The 20,155-nt window shown below is 47.3% G+C and overlaps 1 protein-coding gene across 3 annotated transcripts in view; it reads left to right on the forward strand.

The window, feature by feature from the left end:
* The window catches only part of KCND3 (potassium voltage-gated channel subfamily D member 3), a 213,957-nt gene that overhangs the window by 833 nt on the left and 192,969 nt on the right, over positions 1-20,155 (forward strand). For 2 of the 3 annotated variants that reach the window (XM_023232604.1, XM_023232605.1), the window contains exon 2: positions 5,634-6,811. In XM_023232604.1, coding sequence (XP_023088372.1) covers positions 5,706-6,811 — 1,106 coding nt within the window. In that variant the 5' untranslated portion in view covers positions 5,634-5,705. Of the gene's footprint in view, positions 1-5,633; positions 6,812-20,155 lie in introns of those variants that run through there. The other variant, XM_023232606.1, reaches the window with a different exon arrangement.

The raw sequence follows: 20,155 nt of genomic DNA on the forward strand, positions 1-20,155 counted from the left end.
CCCCCCCCCCCCCCCCCCCCGAAAGAGGTTAGTAGCTTGTTCCCTTTGCTCTTGAGGAGGCTGGTGAAAAAGAGTTCAGGAAAGTGCCCTGGCTAGCCTAGGAGTGGCACTGTTGGAGAAGAGGATCTGTGCGTGTGTCCCAAGCCTGTCCCCCAAGGATCCCCAGCTTGGTTCACCTTGTCAGTTTCATGCTTTGCCTACCAAAATCCTGTGAACACAGGAGAAGCCCTCTGGGTCATGGGCACCTTCCCCTGCCCCCAGACCAGACCCATTCTGAGCTAAGGGATGTGATGTGAGATTGTGGAAAGTAACTTTCCAGACTCTCTCCACTGAGGTCATTGAAGGACAGACCTTGGTGACATGACTTTTTTTGCTGCCTTATGCCTGTCCTCAGCTAGGTGTCAAACCCCAGGACAGGCCGTCTGGTCACTCCGCCCACTTTTGGCCTTTTATCTCCAAAACAGAAGCTGTTTAATGGAGTAACTGAGTTTTTACAGCAGGGGAAAATGTTTCCCTTTGCCAGGATTTGTCACCTTTTTCATTTCAGAGCTTACCTGTTTTGAATGTCTCTTTTCCAGCCTGCCCCCACCCCCTATCTTTCCCACTGTCAAACTCTTCTGCCAAAAACAAAAATAGCTTCAGATTTTTCATTTGTAAGGCGTCCACGTCCTAGTAAAACCTTGGCATTTGAGGCATGTGCAGTGCCATTGGCTGGAAATGGGGCCGCACTGTTGTGCCTGTTGCAGGAATTCATACCCAGGCCAGCTCCGGAAGGTGTTGGTTCCTGTCAGGGTGCGAACCCTGCTGTATAAGCCATGGAGAAGGCCTACTTGAGTGGGTCATTCCTGCAGGGTTGGGTGGATATGGCCAGTGTGGCCTTGGGTATGGTGTCTGGTGGGACACTTGTCCTCCCCTTTCACCCTCCAACCCCCACACACAGAGAAAGTAACAATGGGGTAATTGCTCCTTTTTCGGTATGTTTTACCAGGGGAACAGTGACTGAGCCTCTGGAGACAGGCTGGTGCTTGCTTGGCCTTCTTTAGGAAGATTGCCCTGGATTCATGCATGGGGTGAACATTTGGCCTTGGGACCAGAAGCTTTTATGGTCTCAAGATAGGGAGGGGTTAATTTTTCCTTCTCCTGAGTTCTCAATTATTCATCTGAAAGCAGTTTGTAAAACACTACCAGTTTTTGGAGATTGGCTTAGGATAGAGAGGAGAGGGTGATGAGACTCAGCTTGGCAGGGGCAGGTATTAAAGCTTGGGAATCCGGGTAGAGCAGGACTAGGAGAATGAAAGGGGAAGGGTGTCACCGTCTCAGGGGGCAGAACTCTGTGTCTGGCCACACAGGGTTCCACAGGGTGCCTCTAATTCAGTGGTCTCTTACTTTTTGCCTCTTGAACCCCCTCAAGATTCTGCCTCTCTGAGCTTTATTCTGGGATGAAACAGGATGTTAAGGGTCAAAGGTCCAGGGCTGAGAGTCTGGGAACTTGGTCTCCTTTACTCTCTAGGAAGGTGGCCAAGGGTCTGTGGGTGGCCCAGGCCTTCAATTGCCCCTGGGTTCCAAGTGACACAAGTTGTGTGCCCTTTGCAGAGCACTAACCTCAGCAGGAATTCCCAGAACTACCTTTGCTACCTTGAGGCTCAGGCTAACTCCATCCTCACAGCAACAAGCCCAGATGCTCTACTTCCTTCTTTGCATGGGTGACTGTCATTAAGAGGTTTCAATGAGACCTAAGTTACAGACTTGATATCCTGGATCCAGCGAAATCAGGGATCCTTTGAGCCAAATGGTCTTTTGTCACGTTTCTGTCCAATTCTCAATTTACAGAGGAGGACTCTGAGCACCAGAGGGTGATCATGGCTTGCTTTCACAAATTGAGGGTGGGATTGAAACTGGAATTGCAAGGCCTCATGAGCCCTTGCTCATTGCTGCCTGGGGAAGATAGGGAAAGGAGTCTCTGCATCTCGCTGTCTTCTGTTGGGAATATCAGTATTGGGCAATGCCTAGATCAGGAAAGCCATTTGGCAGTGAGGTGATCAATGGTCTATTTGAAAATTGTCAGCTCCTATATATACACAGAACTTAGCCACTTTGAAGGAGACTTCTGAACTTCCTTCTCCTTACCTGTAAGCTTTGGGCAGAAAAGCCTATATCATAGGATTTTAGTGGGAATAAATTAAATGTTGTGTGTAAAAGTGTCTCAGACAGTGTCCAGAGCATTGTCAGTGCTCAATAAATGTAACCAACTCTGAATTGGAATCACCTGTGAACAGAGTTGAACTTGTGGGCTTGCTTCTCAAACACCCCTTGCCCCTTAGAAATAAATCCTAGCTAAGTGCATGCTGAGGAACTACTAAGTCTCCTAATCCTAAACAAAGTATAGTTAGAAGAGTAAATTTCTTCTAGGAAGAAATACAATGCAGGATGTGTTCCTGAGTCTTCTATCAGTAGCATGTGAATTACCCACTGCATTGCATGAACGACCTCCATTCTTTCCTCAGTTCCTCGGTTCCAGTAATCAGGAGCTCATCAGGCCTGTGCTGTTTTTCTGTTCTCTGAGCAGTGACACTTACAGGAAATGTCATTGTCATGCCTATTATCTTCTGTAGCATCTGACTCAACCTCCCTTTATTAGAGAGAGAAGGGCCCTGTGACAAATCCCTTTAGCATGCAGATGGGGAAACTGAGGCAGAGATTGGCTTCTTTAGAAAACTTGACTGAGTCAGAGGCAGATACTTGAATTGGATTCTTTTGATGCAGATCTGTCTTCAGATTTTACTTTCTGTTTGGAGACAGAACGCTCACCCTTGGTAACCCCTGAAATATATTAGCAAGGCATAGAGTAAAGTTGATGGGGAAAAAATGGCACCTATAAAACCAGGGGTCCCAGCTCAAGCACCTACTGATGCAGTGCACTGTGCTGCCTTCTGGGTTGTGATATGAAAGTGGAGGCATCTCGGCCTTTGCCCAAAAGAGCTTAGTGTAGGATAGGGAAGGTTGGGGTGGTCTGGCTGTACTCTTGAACTCCACATTGAGTCTGCCTGGCTTTAATGGCTCTGCCTACTTATTACATCCTTTAGACAATTATTACAACTCCTTATGCTTCATCTTTCTTTTGTAGAAAAAATATGGCCTACAGTGGTGTCTACTCCTCAGGGTTGTTGGTGGGATCTCTTGAGATGCTCCATGTAAACGTGTAGTACTGTGCCTGGCACACCGTCAGCCCTCAGCAGACTGCCTGAGGTGGAATCCCTATTCTGCTGCTTTGGGGTTGTTAGACTGCTACGTCTCAGTAAGCTTTAGCTTTCCTTATCTATGAAATGGGGGACACAACAGACTCTTCTTCCTAGGGTTGCTGTGAGGGTTAAATGAGATAATCCATGGGAGACAGTTAGTGTAATGCCTTGCATAGTGTAAGTGCTCAATTGTTAGTCATTATTAATAATATGTGCATAAAGTATGTGTAATCCTAGCTGTGGGGTGATAGGTGCTAGGGAAGAGGGCAGACAATGAGTCAAGACCCCAAAGGAAGAAGAGAATCTCATAGTGGGGAGAGAAGGAGGCATCACAGAGAGGGTGATGAATAGGTAGGATTCTAATAGGAGGGGTCTAGGGGAAGGATATTCTCATGAGAAGGAAGAGTGGTCCAGAGGCAGACCTCCCCAGGGTCTGTCCATGAACAGGTCTTGGTCTTATTGCTGGAGACTAGGACGGGTGCCTGGGCCATTGGGCTGGAGTATGAAGCTGGGATCTATTTGTGGGAATACTGGAATGCCAGGCCAAGGAGTTTGGACTTTATTTTGTAGGTCATGGGGTAACATACAATCAGAACCTTGCTTTAGGGAGATAACACTGAGCAGAATGGATTTCAGGGGAACAGGAGAAACCGGGTGGGGTGTGAGAGTGAGCAACAAGAAGGTCCATGGGAAGGAGGCCCGAGGGACTTTGGGCCTTCATGAGGGCAGTAAGAGCTATTGCCTATTATTTGGCAACTCTTTAGAGAAAAATGGTCAAGGTGACAGCCCTGCGGTTAGGGACGTCATGAAGAAAAGGCGAATAGCAGCTTTTTACAAGGAGGCAGGTTCTGTTTAAACCTGTCCACTTCAGAGGCATCTGAGCAGAAAAGTCCAGTGGCAGCTCAGGAGTTTGAGGGAGGTAGAGATCTGAAAAACCTCAAAGAGTTGGGAGTCAGGAGAAGGTGAAGCAGGTTTATAGGGAGAGATGAAGATCAACTCCCTATACAAGTCTTTGTGTAACAGAAAAAATTTTCCAAGATTCACCTCTTCCTCATTTATTTAAACATAGAATCACAGCAGCTGAATTCTAGAGGGCCCAAATAGTTTCGAGTTAGGATTTGTTCTGTGTGATCAGTTTAGGGTTAGTGGAGATGAGTGTGTCAACCCCAAACAATTTCCAATTTCTGTTACGTGTGTTTCTGTGTCACCACATGCCTTCCCACAGATGGTATACATTTGGGGACTGCAGAGCGATTTCACTATCATCTTTTAAAAGCCAGATTTGGAAAGGTAAATCTGCTTCCCAAAGCCAAATATAAATCTCCGTGCTATTGCTCCCTCTGTCCACACAGGTAATGGGGAAGTGCTTATGCAGTGTGGTTTAGAGAGGTGAAGGGACAGGGTGGCCCGGCTCTGGAAAAATCTCTGAGGGTGGAGTGGGGACCAGGTGAGAGAGGCTGCCATGGGAAGGAGTGTTGTTATATAACCTGAGGGAGCTATGGATGGTGGGCAGATGGAGACGGGAGGAGAGGAATCTACGGACGGCAGTGAGCGTGGATCGGCTTCCTCTGGGGAGGGAAAGAGACGATGCATCGAAGTCAGGTGAACCAAGAAGCCAAGACGCCCTTCACAGAGCAGGGAAAGAGACCCTGCCTGGCCTCACAACCTTTCCCATGTCTTTCCATCATGGCTCTGAGGGTCTGAGGGGAAAAATTTGATACTAGGTTGCTAGGGCAAGGAGTAGGGGCTGAGTGTCCCACAGAGTAGCACTTTGTCAGGGAGAGCCTTCTCCATGGGAGTTGGGGACAGAACCTCACCAATCCTGGTGGTCACCTGCCATCTCAGAGAATTTTCTGGACTTGGGCAGCCCCAGCCTCCTCCTCGCCAGGGAGGAGTAGAAAGAATTGTTTACCTGATCTCCCTCATCTACACCCCATTCCTGATTACCCCAGTGGGTGAAAGAGTGAAATAAAAATTAGCATGTTTATCCCACTTTTAAATTCATTTAATAAGAACTCATTTACCCTCTCCCAATTTAAATTGGTAATAACGCCATAACCTTTCAGAGCTGATTATTACCCACATCTTGCCAGATCTTCCTGCTAAAGAGGCCTTCCCTCCAAATGCTCCTGAGCCCTCTTGGAACTTGACGATTTGTTAGGCAGTCAGCAACATCTGGCGATCCCACCTAGCTGAGCTCCGCGAGCTAGGTGTTCTCCCAGTGTCTGGATGGCAAAGAATCAAGTCACCTCTCTATGGGGGGATTTCAGTTTTATTAATCTGCCCTGGAGACTTTGGCCGTTTCACTCACCAGTGATCCTTTCCTGTGTCCCATTTCTTACCTGCCAGTCGATATGGACTCACCCCTTCTCTCTCTCCCTTCCTGTCTCCCAGGGTTTGCTGAACTAACTCCAAGCTGGTGTGCACAGTGTCCGCGCGGCTGCCGGCCCAAGAGCTGGAGTCACCATGGCAGCCGGAGTTGCGGCCTGGCTGCCTTTTGCCCGGGCTGCGGCCATCGGGTGGATGCCGGTGGCCAACTGCCCCATGCCCCTGGCTCCGGCCGACAAGAACAAGCGGCAGGATGAACTGATTGTCCTCAACGTGAGTGGGCGGAGGTTCCAGACCTGGAGGACCACGCTGGAGCGCTACCCGGACACCCTGCTGGGCAGCACGGAGAAGGAGTTCTTCTTCAACGAGGACACCAAGGAGTACTTCTTTGACCGGGACCCCGAGGTGTTCCGCTGCGTGCTCAACTTCTACCGCACGGGGAAGCTGCACTACCCGCGCTACGAATGCATCTCTGCCTACGACGATGAGCTGGCCTTCTACGGCATCCTCCCTGAGATCATCGGGGACTGCTGCTACGAGGAGTACAAGGACCGTAAGAGGGAGAACGCCGAGCGGCTCATGGACGACAACGACTCGGAGAACAACCAGGAGTCCATGCCCTCGCTCAGCTTCCGCCAGACCATGTGGCGGGCCTTTGAGAACCCCCACACCAGCACGCTGGCCCTGGTCTTCTACTACGTGACTGGCTTCTTCATCGCCGTCTCGGTCATCACCAATGTGGTGGAGACGGTGCCGTGCGGCACGGTCCCAGGCAGCAAGGAGCTGCCTTGCGGGGAGCGCTACTCGGTGGCCTTCTTCTGCCTGGACACGGCGTGCGTCATGATCTTCACCGTGGAGTACCTCCTGCGGCTCTTCGCGGCGCCCAGCCGCTACCGCTTCATCCGCAGCGTCATGAGCATCATCGACGTGGTGGCCATCATGCCCTACTACATCGGCCTGGTCATGACCAACAATGAGGACGTGTCTGGCGCCTTCGTCACGCTCCGGGTCTTCCGCGTCTTCAGGATCTTCAAGTTTTCCCGCCACTCCCAGGGCCTGCGGATCCTGGGCTACACACTGAAGAGCTGTGCCTCGGAACTGGGCTTTCTCCTCTTCTCCCTCACCATGGCCATCATCATCTTTGCCACTGTGATGTTTTATGCCGAGAAGGGCTCCTCGGCCAGCAAGTTCACAAGCATCCCTGCCTCATTTTGGTACACCATTGTCACCATGACCACACTGGGGTAAGTCAGCACTGGTGGATGAAACCAGGATGGAGGTTGGAGGACAGCTGGATGGCCTCTGAAGCCTTGATGGTGTCACCATGGGGAGAGAAGGAGGGAGTCCCTTACCTAAGTGGTGGGGGCAGGGGGAGTTGCTGTATCCGAAGGGGAAAGCCCATGAGTAATCTGTTTGGGGGTGGTGGCTTGATGGGAATTGAGTTTTCTTTTTGAGGTAGGGGCATGTGTTTTATAGAACTAAGAAAATTAAGTCACCAATTCTTTTTTCAGCCATGCCTTGTGTGTGTGTGAAGTCTCGGGGTGAGGTGATGTCTGCATTCGTATATGCATCTGTGCATATAGGGGCTGCTTGGGAAGAAGGTCAGGGCAGTGGTTGGGGAGGGAGGAGACTGTTGAGAAGTTCCGAGGGTTCGGATGTCCATTACCAGAAGACACCAAGAGCACTCTTTTTGGATCCTTTCTGCATATTTTCTTTGTAGTATATTTGCAGGCCATTTTTCCATTTGTCGTGCTTTTCTCCTGTGCTGCCACAGACACTCAAGGGTTCAGTAGCTCTGAGCAGACTTTCTCTAAGTGACTCTGAACCTGGATTTTCCGCAAAGTGAGGCACCTGGTTTATTCTTTCTTTCTAAAGCAGTATCGGTCTTGCTTTCTTAGTCTGAGTCAGTGATTGAATGACCTGGGTGACTGTGAGATGGTCTGAATGGATCATGTGGTCAGACACAGAAGCAGGGACATCAGAAGGAGGGACAGGTGCTCGGGGAGGTCATGGTAATTCTGTCTCTCTGAGGTCCCCTCTCCAGCTGAGGTCACAGAAATGTATCCATGATGCTGGGATGTGAAGCTTTCCATCAGAGGAAGGGAGCTCAGGAAAGAGATTTTAATCTTCACCCTAACAGGATTAGAGCCAATAGAGGTGGCTTTATGGAAACATAGATTTCTTAGGGGTTTCTGCCTCAGCTATTAGAAACCATGGAGCTTAATGCAAAATCCCTCCACAATTCATATACTGGGTCTATATTTGCTTAGGCCAGGAAGCGTTATATTGCTGATGGAGAATTCATGAAGCTTTTTATTTTTGTCTTTGACAGTTTGGTTGGTGGTGTCCTGGTGATTTGATTTTTTTTTTTTTTTCCTGGCCGAAACCCGGAGGCAGTAGTGTTGGGTTTTCCATAGTGCTGCATATGCTTATTGGGAATGACTGAGCAGGTGATGAGAACTTTTAAAATGATTACATTTGTCATTCTGCCACACACGAGAGGGAGGGAGTAGCAAGGGGAAGAGCAAGGGTGTCACCATCCATTTGTGAAGGCCACATTTGATTAAGGCATTCCCTTTACTTCTCATCTGTCTGACAGAACCACCCTGCCCCTTCCTCCCACTCCAACACACATACATGCGTGCGCACGCGCGCACACACACACACACACACTTCAAATGGCTGCTCACCCAGAGTGGGTAAGAATGTTTGGTCATTTGACCTTGTTTCTCTTGGTTCAGGTGGCAGATGTGGGCTTTTTGGCGCAGTGGGGTATTTTGGGGATAAAATGGGCTGGAGAGGTTGTGCTGTCAGGAGCTCATCTTTATCCCTTTTAGGCTGACCCTAGCCATCCCTTCACCTTCCTGAAGGGGACCTCACCCGTGGCCAAACACCTCACTTCTACTTCTAGTCAAGCTCCTGATGTGGCTCTGACTGCCCAGTGCCCTCAGATGCCCCTTGATGGGACTCATGACACCAGAGAGATCCTTCAGGATAGCCATGTGGAGGAAAGCAGGCATGCTGATAACCACCTGTTCATTGCTTTTGATTAGTAGTATAACAGCATATGATTGTCTACTATATGTTGATAGTGTACTAAGAACTTTGCATATATTATCTCTTTAAGGTTTTACAACAGCCCTGCAAGATTGGAAAAAATTCTATACCCTATGAAGCTGCAGAAGTTGAGGCTCAGAGAGATTATATAAACTTCCATAGTCACGTAGCTAATAAGGAGCAGAACTAATTTTCAAATACCAATCTGGCTGCTCCAGTGCCCTTTCTCCTTTCACCCTACTACTCATTCCCATGCCATCAGGTCCCCTAGGTAGAAATCAGACCTTCAGGGTTATTACTTTTTTATTATGGCCTCAGGGTGTGATATTCTCTTCTAGTCATATTGCCAGTCAAGAAAGCATCAGCCCAATGAGTATTATGTGTCAGGCACTGTACCAGACACACGGAGATTTTAAAAATAAAGCATTTCCTTCTGAGCAGTTTAAATACTGCCTTAGAAATTAATGGTGATTAATCCATGTTTTAATGCTCTGGGGAAACTGCTGACTTCTTTTATCATTCACCCTGTAGATTAAGGGGCAAGTCCAGCATCAAGGTGGACTATCTTGGTCTCATTTTTACTTTCTTGGGAGGGCACTGGTAGATTCTGCTGGAGGGTGAAAGGAAGGGTGCCTGCATTAGGGAGAAGCATGCTTTCCCTGAATGTGGACCTGGTGGGCTCCCTCACCCCACATCTGACAATGAACAAGTTTGTTTTACCTTCCCCATGCATTTAAATGTCTAGCTTCTGGGAGGAGAAACAAATGGGCAAGAAAGGAAACCTTTAGTAGTGTCTTCCTTAAACTCAGATAAGTAATGAGAAAGCAACCTTTTTCTTTCCCTCTATCCTGGCTAGTGTAGCTCATTGCTGGGTCAGGCTACTTTGACTTTGACCTGAGTTGGCAGTTGACACCATTACCAGGCTCGTTGCTTGGTTATACATAGCAAGTGCTTGGCAAAATGCTTTTAATGGATGAACCAGTGTGAATGGAGTGACTCTTCCATTTGCTTGACCTGATACTATTCTCAGTTCCTTCTAGACCTACTTGTTCTCTCTAGAATGTGGATCTGAGATTTGAGCCTGCACAGCCTGAAGCCCCCTCAGATGTATGTATTCTGCCCCAGCCCTGGTCCCCCAGGAGGGAGAAGAGCAACCTTTACTTGGTGTCTGATCTGTTCCCTGGGCTGCTCTGCAGTACTGTGGAGATCTTCTTGTCTTTACTGGACGTTTTGCTGACTTGACCCTGGAAACTTTTCCCTTTTCCATGGCTAGTTTCTGTCCTGACCACATTCATGGTTAGTTGTAGCCTTGTTCAACCATTCCAGAAAGTCCATCTTTTTCTTACTCTACACTGGCATTTGAGTCCCAAGTGGCCATGGAATACCAAGGACCAATATCTTGCCATCATTCAGTTGCTTCTAACAGCTCCCAGTAGACATCTACCTCTTCCTTTCTCCAGACACTCCCTTCCCTGGTCCTTCCCTGAGTTCCTGTTTCCAGTCTGGAGCGGGACTGTCTCCAGCTCTTCTGCAGGGCCGAGCCGACTGATGCATGGAGAGCTGATACGCGGAGTAAAGGCATTCACTCTTCCTGCTCTGGTTGCCCTCCCTGCCTGCTTTCCCAGCACCTCGTTGATGAGTTACTCAGGTGTCCTCCAGGGAGAGATCTCCTGGAACCAATTATTACCGTTTAGTTAATATCTCAGAATACCTTAAGCACACAAGAACAATAACAGCCCAGCTGCTGTCAGGGCTCGAGGATGGCTTTCCTTTGCAGGGGAAAGACCCTTTATGCTCTGCCTAGGTTTCCCTTGAGCCCCCTGACAGCTGAGTTCCCAAATGCCCCATTTGAGGATTAATTTCCATCTTCATAATTGACGCTATAAATAAAATCAATCCTCAGTTATCTCAGTTAACAGAGGGAAGGGATAACATAGAACTCCCAATTTTAAATAAGACCAACCTAACTACTTTGAGAATGTATTATATGACGTAAACTCTCTCAAAGCAGATTTCCCTTCTTAATTTCATTTGGCATCATGATTGTCCCGGACAGTCCATGGGGGAAGCTCCGGAGGGTCTGGGAAAGAGGAGAGCATGTGGGAGGAAAGCCTTGCAAGCAAGCATCCACAAGGACCAGGGGAGGCCAGCTCCGGGCCTGGTTTGGATGGCTCTTGGGTATCTTCGGGAGGGGTTCAGAGCAGTGTCTGATCCTGATGAGATGGCCCACTGCTACTGGTTGTCTCAGTTGTGTAATTGAGACCAGCAGCCTGTCTGTCACCCCATGTTCTGAGATGAGAGAGCATTTGACAGTGTCCAAATATCACTTTAATGAAAACAGAATTGATTTTTACTTCTTCCAAGCAGGAAGCCGCCTCTAGGTGATTTGCATTTCACTTTAAAACATAATCCTGGAAGGGGCCTGCCTGAGGTTCCAAGAGACAGGGAGACTAAGCCTGGGAGATCGATACAGGCACACCACAGAATGGGGTACTTGATAAGCCTCCCCTTAGTGCCAGAAGTAGAGCCAGTCTGAGATCTGTTTTTGTTAACCTTTTAATACCTGAAATTTTATCTGCACCTTTATCTACTGCCTCCGGAGCCCATCAATGCTCCTCCCAATGCCCAAGCACCTTGGCCCCAGGACACTGGCTAATAGTGTCCAGCTTCCTGGGGGTGGGTCCCTGCCTAGAGGACTTTTATCTGAGGACACCTATTGGGAACAAACGACCTCAAAGCCTTTTCTTTGTTGTCATTTCTCTGTTGACATTTCTTTGTTGACAGTTCTCTGGTGCTGAAATTCTTAAGCGAGGGTGCAGAACTGCATCTCAACAAGGAATCTTTCATTCGTTCAACATTTATTGAGTGCCTCCTACACTCCAGGCAGCATGGCAGGCTCTGAGAATACACAGGCACTATGATTGCACATCAGCCAATGTAAGGCTCAGGCAACATGAATTGAATGAGACCCAGTTCTCTACCTTTGAACTTGAACACTCTTTCTGGTGCTCCAGAGACTACCCTTCATCTGCTTCTGTGTCTGGCTGATACACATTATCCTTCAAACTCAGCCCCATGTCACCTCCAGGAGCTGGGTACACTTCTTTTGCCTCCTCTTGTAGCCCTTGCATTACTCTGTCTTGTCATTGCCACATTTTGTGAACTTCAGCTGTTTATGTGTCTTTCCCCCAGGATGTGAGCTCTCTGTTCCAGAGATCATGCATGATTTGTGCCTTACACAGAGCTTGATATATAGTGTGTCTCAATTAAGTATTTGTTCCGGTTCGTTTGTTTAGTTTTCTTATTTGATAACCATCTTCTGGCAATATGAGAACCAATGAACATGCTATCTACATGTTAGCTATATAGTCATGTCAGATATGATATTTGTGGACAGAATGGAGATAGGGAGGTCAGGAAGGGCATTCTGTGGTTCTGATTTTAGGCTTAGCAGGGTTGGGGCTTTCTTACGAGGGAATTTTGCATTCAACTCTTGGCTACTTGGCTATGCTTTTTCCTGCAGACTCTGGGGCCAGGGAGGAGGAGAAGGGGGGCCATAGGTAAGCCCCTCTACCCATGATGTTTTTCTGTATTCAGTTATTTACTCAACAAATGTTTATTGAGCACCTACTAGACACTGGGAATACAACAGAGAAGAAAACAGTCTCTGATCTTGTGGAGCTTACATTCTAGTGGACAGCACCCAACAGCAAATAAATAAATATATCTTATCAGGCTGCAGAGAAAATTAAAGCCTGATATGTCAGTTGTGGAGTGCTGAGTGTGTGGGGCTGGGCAGAGCAAGGGATAGTTGCTATTTCATGTTAGGAGGTCAATAAGGGCCTCTCAGATATTCGAGCAGAGACCTGAAGGAATGAGGATAGCTTGGGGAACAGCATTCCAGGCAGAGGGAATAGCAAATGCAAAGTCCAACAGGCAAAGTCCAACAGGCAGAAGGGGCCTTGGTACGCTGTTCTTGAAAAGGTAAGAAGGTCCAAATGATCAAGCTGCAAGAGCAGGGGACAGGAGAGTACCAGGAGATGAGTCCAGAGAGGTAACAGGGGAAGCAGCTCATGTAGGGTCCTTATGACCACCACAAGAACTTTATCTTTACTCTGCTTGACATGGAGGGTTTTGAGCCACTGACTTCCATTTTTAAAGGATTGCTCTGGCTGCCAGATAGTAAATACCTTGTAAGGGAGAAGCTAATGCAATAATCCAGGCAAGAAATCAAGGTGGCTGGGACTGAGGGTGGCAGCAGTGGAAATGGGAGAAGTGAGCAATTCTGCATATATTTGAATGTAGAGGCACCAGGAAGCTTTCTCAGGAAGTGCTTGTTGGTCCTGCTCCCACCAAGCCAGCTGAAAACTTCCCCTGCTCCCACAACAGGGGACTGGCTCAGAAGACACAGTCCTAAAGATCTTCTCTACCCCTGGGAGAAGCATTTCACAAGAAGAATCCTCAAGGCCTCGCAGGATGGCTCCAAGGCCAGGGGCAGCCGAGACCTCAGCATGTAACAAACAAACCAGAACACCTGAGTTGTAGCATCAGCATCTCAGACTAGGCCTGATGCTGGCAGTAAGCAGGCAGCGTCTGTACCTGGAGGGAACTTTCCTTTCAACCTGGGCAACATTTACTGAGCACTTGGCAAGTGGCTGGGCACAGTGCTTCCTGCCATGAAGAGGACAGTGTTGACACAGACACGAAAACAGAGAGGACACTCAAAAACTCAGCAGCTATGATAGCTGCAGCAGAGGAAGCCACAGGGCTTCAGGCTGCAGAGAAGGGAGAGATTAATTCACACCGGTAGGATTTGAGCCTTTTGGGTGCTTCACACCGGGAGCATCACATTGAATTTGTCTTCTGATTCAGCAATTCAAAGTGCTGCAATTTTTGGAAAGGGATTTCTAGGCTGGTGCCCATTTCACAGATCTTTTCTGGAATCCCTCAAAATCAATCCCAATCTCTCTCTGTATCTCTCTGTTTGGTTTTGTTTGGGTTTCTCTCTTTAAACACACCCATTAAACACAACCGGGATTCCTCCTGAGGAGCAGCAATTATTCTGCCTCAAGATAATGTAAATAAAAGGCAGCGTTTCCCTCCTCAGGAGCAGGGAAATGCCCCTCAGTAATTACTTGAGTATTTTTGTTTCCCCCCACCCAGGAGGGAGCTCCTGTCCCAGGCCATTGCAGGGCTCTTCTCCATGCTCCATTGTAGCTGGGAGCTCTTTCCCATCAGGGAGAGCAGCAGAGACTTTTAGCTCTGAGTCTCCTCACCTCCCACCCGCTATCCTCAGGCAGGTGGCTCTGCACACAACCAGCCACTTCCAGGAAGCTGATACTCTACCAAATACTCATATCTTAAGTGTTCATTCTCTAGTGATGTCCAAGTTTTTTATTTTTTTTAATCTGGGAAGCAGGGACCAGGCCCCCAGAAATTGCTTCGGAAGAAGTGTGCAGTATTGACCTCAAACCAACTTCTAGTGACAAGCAGGAAGGACTTCCCACAATGCTTTTGGGTATTCAAAGTTTTCTGCCAGAAGGCTCAGCTGCCGCAGCCTCCAGAACAAGTTCAGACTCCAGCCTCTGTCCAGTCTGCTTTTCTCTGGCCAGAACACAGGCGTTTTCTCCCCACTCCTACCTCCCTCCAACTAGCTCAATGCAAATGACGGGTGTATGGGAAGATGGGGACTGGAGAGGGAAGATAGCTGAGCCTTTGCTGACCATGACTGGATGGAGGAAGATTGCATTTAGCTCATGTAATCTTATTCTGGGTGTCAGGACTCGAATGAGTGTCATTAAACTGAATCAGAAAAATCGTTTTAATATAAGTGCCACCTCATGCACAAGCTAGTTGATGGAGAGATGGATGAGGCTGGGGACGCCTCCTTTGTAATGCAATGCTGTAAAATCCCATCACCCTCATTATTTCCCACGGAGCCAACACATCATAATGCCCATGAGTGGCAGAACAGCTTGAATTTAATATACAGAAAACCCAGTCAAACAATAAATGGATGGAACTATATAAAGAAACCATTTTCTGGGAGGCTGGCTCCATTCTCTGGGATTCAGCTCCCTGACACATGAAATGTGCATCAATTTTCCCCAACTAATGCAGCTGCCGAATCTACCACATGTGATATTTGTTTGCTTCAGAAGTGGAAAAGGGGAACTTCCCCCCTACATTATCTAGCTATCATTGCAAAATTGCAAATCACATTTTCTTTGATTCGCACCCAGTGGTTTCCAGTGGCACAGCCAGCTCCTTCCTATCCCAGCAGGACTGGAAACATAGCCCTGCCTCCATCCCAGAACCTTATCAGTCCCAGTGGAACTTTGTTATCTTCTTTATATGAAAGCAAATTCTGGACACCAGAGTGGGCTGTTTAGGAGACTGGGAAATCTCTACCCTTTGCAGTCATCCAAAAGAAATGGCCAAACCATGGGGCTCTGCTGACACACTCCAAGTGCCTATGATGTTCTGACTGTCCAGAGCCTTGCCTTCGAGGTTGTACAAAGTAAATGTTTCACTCTGAACTGGATTTCTCCCAGTGGCATAGTCTTCCATCTTTCCTTCCATCCCTATTGCCCAGCCAGTTATTGAAAGACTATAAATGCATATATCAACTGATCAGCCAAACAATTTAAAAGGAAAATCAGCTGCTTAAAAACTAAACAATGCATGTCAAAGACTGATGGAAAGAATGTTTTTATGATTCTGATGTAGGAGTTTTTCCAATGCTATTTTTCCAGTGGCATGGATAACCGAGAGTTAACTATAATTACAGGCTTATAGCTGCTGAGGAGTATCATTAGTTTATTTTTACTTCTTTCTGGACACGCATACTTCAGCAGAAAAGAAAACTAAGAGAATTAAACTAAACAATATCAAAACCATGGACAGCACAAATCTTGATTCAGTTCAACAAACATTATTCAACATCCAGTTGAATTTGCAAGGCATATTAGTAGGCATTTTGGGGGATATAGAAATAAAGAAAACATGAGGCTCATCCCTAAGAAGTTGTGAATATAGCGGGGAATTGGAGTATGTCCATGAGAGTGTACAAGGGAGAATGGGGCATGTGCTGAAAAGATCAGGAGTACAGAATAAATGCTTAACAAACACTTGCTGATGAATGAACGATTGGCTTCATGGAAAGGAGATTTTGGCTAGACCAACAATGGTGAATGGGATTTTGATATGTGGAAATGGGAAATCCTAATAAATTGCAAAAGGGCTTGATGTTTGGGAAGCTTAATATGCTGGTTTGCTAGTGTTTAAGATATACAAATAGGAAAATAGCTAGAGATAAGCAGTAACAAAAGATTTGATAGAGATGCAGAGAGCCTAAAATATTAGGCTAAGGAATTCATTTGATAGGCATTAGGGAACCACTAAAGGTAGTCCAGTGTGTATTCATTAAGAAGATTTATTTGGCAGCTGTCTTCTGGATGAATGTGGAAGGGAGCCCTTGGACACAGGACAGTCAGCCAGAAGATTAAGCCAGGTAAGAGGTAAAGAAGGCTTGACTAAGACAGTTGCAATGAAATAGAAGAGAAAGGACTGGAATGGAACGACAGGAAGAAAAGAACTCTGGAATTATAAGACTGGATAAGTAGAGGTATGGAGTTGGCATGAGTACAGGTATGGAGGTTGGAGTTCCTTAGAGAAGGAACAGGTTGTCAGGAGGTGAAGAGGGAAGACAGAGACAGCGAGCTTGGCTTTGAACCTGTGGTGTTTGCAGTTAACCCTGGCTGTCCTTGAGGTGGCTGGCAGACAGGTGGAAAGATGGGTGTGGAGCTTAGCAGGGAGAAAGAGGATAAACAGGCCGTTTCCAAAATCATCCGCTGAAGCAGAAAAAATAGATGAGATTGGCCAGGGAAAGATGAAGGGAGGGAAGAGAAGAGGGCATGGGGAGCATTTCCTGCCTCATGCCCTACTTCTCTGGCACCTGCCCCCAGTAGGAACTTTGGTGCTGTCTGTGAACAGCTTTGCTGAAGCTTGGATTCAGTCTTTTGTCTTCACTTGTGGAAGTTCCCTTTTATACTGTGTTTCTGCTGAAGCCAAAAGGTCAGATTGGGTTTCTGAGTAAAACAAGGGTTTTTTTGTTTGTTTGTTTGTTTTGTGGGTTTTTTTTTTTTTTTTTTGCCTCCAGTAATGATTATTAAACAAACAGTACCCACCCAAGAAAGCAGAATTTATGAGCTTTGTTAAAATAATAATAATAATAATAATAATAATAGGACCCTTACATTGGCATGTGGATGGCACATGGGATCTAAATGGCCACAGACCAAGGACCATTTTTGCTTGTCCAAGAGTGATGCTGCTTCAGAGTGGTACAGCCTTCGTGGGTGACACTGTCCTGGTTCTTGCAGTGCCAAGCTCTTGGCAGAACTTCCAGACACTTAAGACACCACTTCTCTCATTTACTCCTTCCTTTCCCTTGGAGAAAAATGTCAGATGCACCCGCTGTTATCACTGAGAGCATCCTGTGACCTGCCCCCTCTAGGAGACATGTGTCTTGGGCCCTTGGTAAGAAACTAGGGGAAGTGATGGTTCACTAATTCAGCAAACATGCATGGAGCTGACACTATGAAGATGACCCAGTCCTAGTTGATATGAGGAGGTGGATGTTAGGTTCCCATTCTACATATGAGAAAATTGTGAGAAGATTAAATATTGTGCCCAAGCTCCCACATGGTAGTAGCATTACTGGGTTCAGACTGAGGTCCTTTGACTTCATTAGAGTCCACTGGCTTCATTAGGAGCTTTAGTCCAGTAAGAGAAATGCCTGTGTTCACAGAGGTGTACATTTCTGGGCTCAACAATGTCAGAGGCATGAGTCAAGGACTCATGCCTGTGTGTGAGGAAAAGATGTGAGGAGAAGTGTGAGGAGAAGATGGAGGAGGCAAGGATCAGGGAAGGCTTTTTGGAGGAGGTGGCATTTCAGTTGGCCCTTAAAAGATCATTTTGGTGGAAAATTAAATACATTAATTCATTTGATTGTTTATTCAACAAATGTTGTGGGTCTACTATGCAACAGGCATCATGCTGGAGGCCAAAGACGTATCTGTGAACAGAACAGGCAAATTATCTGGAGCAGACCTTTTAGTAAGAGCAGCACATGATCAACAAATGAATGTTTAAAATGAGAAGGACTGGGAGGCTGAGGTGAGTGGATCACCTGAGGTCAGAAATTCGAGACCAGCCTGGCTGACATGGTAAAACCCTGTCTCTACTAAAAATACAAAAAATAGCTGGGAGTGGTGATGAGCACCTGTAATCCCAGCTACTTGGCAGGCTGAGGCAGGAGAATCTCATGAACCCAGGAGGTGGAGGTTGCAGTGAGCTGAGATCTTGCCATTGCACTCCAGCCTGGGCAAGAAGAGTGAAACTCTGTCTCAAAAAAAAAAAAAAAAAAAAAGAGAGAGAGAGAGAGAAAGAGAGAGAAGGAAAGATTGGAATAAAAGCTATGAAAAAAAGAGAGAAAGCTGGTAAGAGAAGAGACAGTGAAGGCCATTAGCTTGCATGTGGAGTGAGCTGAGGGGTCACAGCAGGAGAGTGCGCAGGGTCAGCCATCCAGCATCCCCCCAGGAAAGTGCCATCCACATTTGGTTTTGAGATGGAAAGAGGCTGCCCCACAACAGAAATGACGATTTAATAGCTGTGTTTGAGTCTCTTTAGGGTTGTTAGCCAGAGGGTGGAGAAACAGTGTTTGCCACTTCACTGAAGATTGAAGGAGTAGAAATAGGTTCACCCTGACATGTGAGATGACTGTCATCATCCCTAACAACAACATTGACAGCAATAATAACAGCTAATACTATTGAGCCTTGATAATGTTATTAATTGTTTTTACGTATTTAGCTCTCCCAGTGACTGTATGAGAGCAGTATTGCTATTATCTGTGTTTTGTAGCTAAGGAAGCCTGCTTGGAGCCCACCACTGACCAGTGGAGAATCTGGGATTCAGACTGGCTCTGGGCTGACCGGTGTCTGCTCTTGCCTATCATTTTCCACCGGATTGCCACTGGAGGCATTTGGGAGCCCGAACTGCCTTCCCTGGGAGGTGGAGAAATCTCCTTCCACAGCCTCTGACTTGAGCATAGGAGAGGAAAATGCATGCACCGCCAGTGTCCTACCACACCAGGACCAAAGACTCTTGGGCTCTGTTGGCAAAGGTTCTGAAGGTGAAGGGTGGACACAGAATGGATGAAGAATGGACAAAGGGAAGGTCAGAGTCCAGGGAGACGAGGTCAGTAGGCACACGAGGGTGGGCATGGAGGCTCGTGTGGCCAACAGGGACAAGGACACCTGTGGCAGGCAGGCAGTGGTTCACCAGCAGGGGAAGCACATACTGGCGAAAGGGAAGGAAAACACAAAAGAAGGAAATGGGAAACTTTCATGTATTGTAAGCTTCGTGGTTTTGCCCCTCCAGAAAAAAAAAAAAGGAAAATTGTAAATATGCATACTATGTAAATATCTTTTATAATAACTTTTAAAATCTCATGCCGTCTCCTGCTCTTGAGAGATTCTGGTTCCAGGGAGCCTTGTTGCTAGTGTCCTGGTCTGGGAGTTGGTGACATCCCTACCCACTCCATAGCAGCTTTGGGCATCACTCAGCCTTTCAGCCGGTCCCCTCCTAGTCCACTAGAGAGATCACAGCCCAGCCAGCAGAGAACTGGAAGCCAGTTCCCATGTTTCTGGAGACCAGGTCGGGGAGCCTGTCAGAAGCCCGTGACAGAGCACAGGTTCCCCTGTCTGCCATATGCCCCTCCTCAGTAGGTCCTGGCATTGACCTGCAGCCACTTCTAGTTCTAGGAGATAATGTAGATGGGGTCGGGGGTGGGGGTGGAAGATTCCCCTGGAGATGTCACCCCTGGGTGTAACAGGACAGGCATTGCCCCACAGCCTTCCTGAGGAACCCCCAGTCACCAGGTATGGATCTTTCTTCCTAAGTTGTGATCCTCACTTTCTCCTCTGCTGGCTCTTCTGAGATTGTAGCTGTTGGCCTCATTCTTTTTCATGCCATTTTTGCACAGGAAAGATGAAGATCAATACAGCTTATGTGACCCTAGATTTTTTTTTCTTTTTTCCCTTCTTCTGTGGCCCATTTCCCTTCTGCCTGTAAAAATTGCTTAGAGTTCCTGAGATTTTTGTACCTGAGGACTCGTGCCCCTGCCCTCCGAGCCAGATCCCCCTTCTCTCCTTTCTTTCCTCACTCCAGCAGAAGCTTGTCTCAAGCAAGCAAAAGTGTGTTGTGTGGATTAATAAAAAAATTCCGCAGCCCAGCTGGCATGCTCAGAGTTTGGGCAGGGCTTACAGAGAGATTATGAAGCATTATGCCCACCTCCCTCCTCACTCCCACGCATGGTGTGTGTCTTTCTGAATATTTCCATGTAAGGTCAGCTTCTCATCCGAGGAGCAGAGGCTGCTGTGTCTCTGCTCTGAGTTAGGTGCTTTATGCCTGATCTGGCTCACATAGGTTGCCGGAATCCTTCGGCTAGAGTGGGGCTCTGTAGG

Source organism: Piliocolobus tephrosceles, chromosome 1 (genome assembly GCF_002776525.5).
Source record: "Piliocolobus tephrosceles isolate RC106 chromosome 1, ASM277652v3, whole genome shotgun sequence".
NCBI lineage: Eukaryota > Metazoa > Chordata > Mammalia > Primates > Cercopithecidae > Piliocolobus > Piliocolobus tephrosceles.